General features: G+C 30.9%; 1 protein-coding gene across 1 annotated transcript in view; it reads right to left on the bottom strand.

The window, feature by feature from the left end:
* Nucleotides 1-3,400: 3,400 nt before the first annotated feature.
* The window catches only part of LOC110725829 (wall-associated receptor kinase-like 8), a 42,046-nt gene continuing 39,446 nt past the window's right edge, over nucleotides 3,401-6,000 (bottom strand). The window contains exon 2 of the mRNA XM_021905296.1: nucleotides 3,401-4,619. Coding sequence (XP_021760988.1) covers nucleotides 3,401-4,619 — 1,219 coding nt within the window. The remainder of the gene's footprint in view (nucleotides 4,620-6,000) is intronic.

Genomic DNA, 6,000 nt, shown 5'->3' with positions numbered 1-6,000 from the left:
CTTTTTACCTTTTCTATTTTGACCAATATTGATACTTTATAGATAAGATTCAACATTTTTTATATGAGTATTTGTTAGAATTGTCGCAATCTCATTCTTCTCATTTTAAGAAATCTTAAAAAAGGTACTTACTAAAATAACCGTTTCATCAGAAGAAAACACATCAAATCTAAGTGAAGAGTTTTTTTTTCTACAAAAATAGCTAGATGAACCATGCTCCTTTTGAATCGATTTTAGTTTAAATATAGTCTGATTTCTAAAGGTCTGGAATCTATGATTTATAATTTGTTCTCTATGGGATTTTATCACATTGCTGAGCATATGAGCCTGAACAAATCGTCTTTTCATCATATGAACTTACAAATTGGTTACCTTTCAAAAAAAAAAAAAAAAAAAAAAGCCTTGCAAATTGGTTGAAATGTACACTTTGCAAGAAAATTTAGAAGCTTATACTTAAGCTACCAACTCAATTGGCATCATGACATTTTATAAATAAGACTTGATGCCCAACAGCCCAGGTATTTTACAATCCTACTTGGAATCTTGGATCATACTTTGCTCATTTGGGCTATCAATGAATACTGTCCTTTATTTTATTTTATTTTATTTTTTTTGAACGGATAGTGTCCTTTATTTGAAACAGAGTTAAATTGGCCTAGTATGTTGGGTTAAGCTAGATGGTTGCAAATGTTATTCAAAAATTGTATAATTTTATTTTATAAGCAAAATATATATATATATATATATATATATATATATATATATATATATATATATATATATATATATAGGGGGAGGCTCTCGTGAGAATTTTTCTTATGTGAGAACACTTTTTATGTTCTAAATTAGTACTCACAAGTTTTAAACCATAAATTAATTAAGTTAGATGTTATAAATTTCGAATGACTTATTCCGAAATTTTAACTTATATGTTCAAAATTTTAAAATGTGCGTGTGTTATAAGATCTTTAGTTATATGTTCTAAATTCAAAAGCATATGTTCCAATTTTTACTCACATGTTCTATATTTTTACTTATATGTTCAATATTTATACTCCCATTTCCTATATTTTACACCAAGTGTTCTAAATTTTTTATTCACACGTTCTAAATGTTAAATCAGATATTCTAAATTTTAATCATATGTTCTAAATTTCATAAAGCGAACTTTTTAAATTTTTACTCTCATGTTTTAATTCTTGAATATGATGTTCTAAATTATTGCTTACACACATGTTCAAAATTATTAGTCATATGTTCTAAATTTTTACTCGTATGTTCTAAATTTTTACTCACGTGTTCTAAATTATAGATCAATTCTCATATAAGTATGAATTCTCATATATGAACTTATTCTCACCGGATCCCTTATATATATATATATATATATATATAGTAAACAACCTTCCCCAAAGGATTTTGCCTACTCATTGACGAGTGACTTCGGCATCGAGACACTGACTCCCAGATCAGCTAACCACTCTTTGTAAGGCAGAGCAACTTTCTGATCCCCAATGACAATCTCAAAATATATATATATATATATATATATATATATATATATATATATATATATATATATATATATATTTCAAACGATAATTCTATGCTTCAAAATAGATTTTGACATTCAACTAGTCAATTCTTTCAAAATTATTAGTATAAAATTTGATAAAAAAAAAAAAGCAGAGATTAGATTATATAATGGGTCATTTAGATAGATGAATTGACATTTACTACCAACAAAACCACCCTGTTTCACATTTGCTATCCGTTTAAAAAAATATATATTTTGCTACCACCTAAAATTACATAATTTAAATTTCACAAGTTAACGGAGTCCATTAAGGTTCCGTTAAGTTTATTAAAAAAATTAAATTAAAAAAATATATAAACCAAAGTAACCAAGCCACCCTCCACCTCACTGCCACCCCCTCCCATCCCCTTGCCGGCGCCGGCGCGAACTCACTTCCCTCCCTTTCCCTCACCCTACGCAGCCAACCTACACTTTCCCCTTCTTGTTGCCCCGACCACCAACCCCAAACCACAAGCCAGTCGAAACCCTAAAATTCAAAATCCTAAACCACCAGCCCCAAACCCCGAAATCGAAATCGAAACCCTTAAATTCGTTTAGAGTGGTTTGGGGGCTAATGGTTCAGGATTAGGGGTGGTCGAAAGGGTAAGGGAAGGTGAGGGGGTCGATTTCGGCGGGGGGAATAGTGAGGGGTGGTTTCCGGTTCGGGTGGGGGTCGGGCAGGAAGAACGGGAATAGGAAGGGGGTTGGCTGCGTAAGTGAGGGAAAGGGAGGGGGTGGGGTCGCGCAGGCAAAGGGGAGGAGTGGGGTCGCGCCGGTGCCAGCAAGGGGGGAGCAGGGGTGGCAGTGAAGTGGAGGGGTGGCTGCAAGGTGGTTGAACGGTGGCTAAACCCAAATAACGAAAATAGTAACGGTAAAGTCATTTGGTAGTGAAATATATATTTTAGGGATTTGTGTGGTAGCAAAATAATTTTTTTAAAAAAACGGGTAGCAAATGTGACACAAGGTGTTTTCGCTGGTAGCAAATGTCAATTATTCCTTAAATTATTATTGGTTTCGTTTCATTTTTAAAAGCGAAAAACTGTGTCAAATATTGCAAAATAATCAGGGGACTAGAAAATATATACAAAGTATATTTAATGATTATAAGTTGCTATAATATTGTTATATTTTCTCCGTTTACTTTTAATTGCAAAAGTTTTTGAAATATTATACTCTTACATTAGTGTGTTAACTAGTAAGTTGTTTAGAAATTTCCAATACAATCTATCTATTAACCTATACTAAAAGCAAATCCATCTATAACACTTGTCATTACCTTATAAAAAATTTTCCCGCCTGTCTCACTTATCTCTTTTTCTTTTTTTTCTTTTCTTTTTTTTTTTTTGCAAAATTTTTTTTTTTAATCCTATTTTATATATACCTAAATAAAATATGTTGAATATATTTTATATACCTTATATTTTGATTGTAAAAAATATTTAACAACCGTGCATTATTGCACGGGATTTTAACCTAGTATTTTTTAAAATGCAAATATCTAAGAAATTTATTCGATCTATATAATAAATGGTCTTCGTTGACAAAAATGAAAGTATAATACAACATTGCAACTCGAAAAAAATTTAAGTGAAAGAAATACAATCATAATTAAAACCATTCCATAGCACAATTCTTTAGTAGTCTACTGACTCTGCTAGTAATCAATACTAAACATACATATTTTAACAGGTCAATCATTCAACACATCAAAGTATTATTCAAAAGTTTGATCACCATACATCAAAACCACACAAATTACATAAACTATGCTCAACAAGACCGCCTTCTTCAGTTCTTCATCAACAAGTATGAAGTAAATGCATCTCAAACCTCAGCAGAATCCGAATTCGTAGTAATATGCTCATAAGTCACAGATATTGGAAAAGCATTGCCTGTTTCCATGGACGACGATGTGATCATACTAGAACTCCGTGTTGTCCAATCTTCAGATTCATCATTTGGTTCGAAAGGTGGCTTACAAGTTAAATTTGGATGCCTTAGCCTTTCGAGTACCATTGTAACTTCTTTCATCGTCGGCCTTTCTTGTCCTGTAGGATTTAAGCATTGTGTTGCCAGGTAAGCAAATTCCAAAACATCCTCTTTTATACTACCCTTTAATACCAAAGGATCAACAATTTCAACCAGAGTGTTATCGTTCATTGATGAAACAAAATACTTAGCCAAGCTTGTTTCTTTTTCATGTTTGATTTCTTCATCTTCATTTATTGGTCTTAGTGCACGGATTGGTTTTTGTCCTGTTAGAAGCTCGACCAAAATTACTCCAAAGCTGTAAACATCACTCTTTTCAGAATATTGGCCCGTGTAGAAATATTCAGGATCCAAATAACCAAACGTTCCTTGGACAGCAGTAGTCAAATGAGTTTGTTCCATAGAAACTGCTCTAGAAATTCCAAAATCCGACAATTTTACTCCAAACTTGTCATCCAATAGAATGTTGCTAGATTTAATGTCTCTGTGGTAAATTGGTGTTGAAAACTCTGAATGCAAGTAAGTGATTGCAGTAGCAGTTTCGAAAGCAATTCTCAGACGAATTTCCCATGTGAATATAAACCCGTCAATGGATTTTTGGATGTGTTCCGAAAGAGTTCCATTAGATATGAACTCGTACACTAAAAGAGGTATGTTATCTTCCAAACAACACCCAAGACTCTTCACTACATGTCTATGTTTGATTTGAGATAATAGAATTACCACGTTGATGAATTCTTTCCATTGGCTTTCATTGAGGGATGTTGATCTTTTAACTGCAATAACTTGACCATCTTTTAACATTCCTTTGTAGACAGTACCTTGACCTCCTTGTCCAAGCACGCGATCATTGCTAAAGTTGTCTGTGAATCTCTTTAATTCCGTTAATGAGAAGAGTTTAATTTTCTTACTTTCATCTATATTGGAAGACCCTTGTACTATAAGTTTTTTCTCGAAGTACTTTTGTCTAAGTTTGATCTCCTTTCTTCTTTTTCTAGTTTTGCATCGCCAACACACCCAAGAGCCTCCAAACACTACAAGAGCTGCGCCAACAGTATCCATTGTAACATTGAAAGTTAGATCATGAATTGCATTTGTGTACTGTTGACTACAATTTTTATATTTACTTTTATTTTATTTTTATCTTACTTTTTGCTAACAAAATCTGTCATTAACGTATGTAGATAATTATTTATACTCCTTCAATAGGTTACAAAAATGTATATTCCTTCAATCTATCTATCTATTGATATATATTATACTAAAAGACAAGCGCGTCAATGTGAGGATGACAAATGTCACTCTCTCATTGGCTTATCTTAAGTTTAAAATATATCTATATAATTACTGTTTACATATTCAAGCATAGTTATTTTTGTTAAACTTCAAACAATAAAATCAAGTTTCTATACATGCATAAGATTTTCATAAATATTGATTTAATTTTTGTATAATAAATCTTGACAAATACTGAATGCTGAGCCGAAATGTTGTCTTGGAAAAAAATACATAATCTTGAACATAAATTTAATTTTAATCGGCCTTTCATTTTCTGTACAATGTCTTTAATTTTACAATGACCTTTTGTTTTTCTTGCATAAAAAAAATAAATAAAAAAAATAAAAAAAACTGAACCAATAACCAATCTAAACAAGAAAAATAAAAGTTAAATTGAATTAGATATTAGACGGAAAAGGGATAGATTGTTTGAAAGGCTAATATTCTTTTTTTTTATGAAAATTAAATAAAATCGATAGAATTTAGTTTGACGTCAATTATGAAATCAATACAAACATTTAAAAAAAAATCAGATGTACAATAAAATATTGTGCACCTATTATAAAAGCTACCTTGTAATGAATGAAAGTTATTAATGCTTTATTGATAAAAGTTACCCAAAATAGTCTACAATCTATCTATCTATATATATTATACTAAAAGACAAGCGCCTCAATGTGAGGATGTTAAATATCACTCTCTCTTCGGCTTATCTTAAGTATAAAATATATCTATATAATTACTGTTTACATATTCAAGCATAGTTATTTTTGTTAAACTTCAAACAATAAAAGCAAGTTTCTATACATGCATAAGATTTTCATGATTTCCTAACATAAATATTGATTTAATTTTTTTATAATAAATATATACTTTCCAATACTACAAATAATCCATAAAGTCTTTCCAATCTTTATTTATAGGCAAGTTAAAGAATAATAACTAATTTGAAGCAATATGATTAAAGTGGCATAATTAAGGAAACAAATATTTCGTATTTTGAAAGGCTAATTGTAGACACCCATTTGTGTCTCCCCAAAACCAAACCCAGTGATGAGTACCTTTCGCGTCGAATCATATTCAAATGAAGTGAAAGTGTGGAAAGTCTAGTGTTGCGGATAAGTTTTAATTTCTTTTCTCTTCTCACTGTTTTTGAA

Source organism: Chenopodium quinoa, unplaced genomic scaffold (genome assembly GCF_001683475.1).
Source record: "Chenopodium quinoa cultivar QQ74 unplaced genomic scaffold, ASM168347v1, whole genome shotgun sequence".
Lineage (NCBI taxonomy): Eukaryota > Viridiplantae > Streptophyta > Magnoliopsida > Caryophyllales > Amaranthaceae > Chenopodium > Chenopodium quinoa.
Note: the sequence above shows the minus strand (reverse complement) of the source record. Positions and strands in the feature narration are given on the sequence as shown.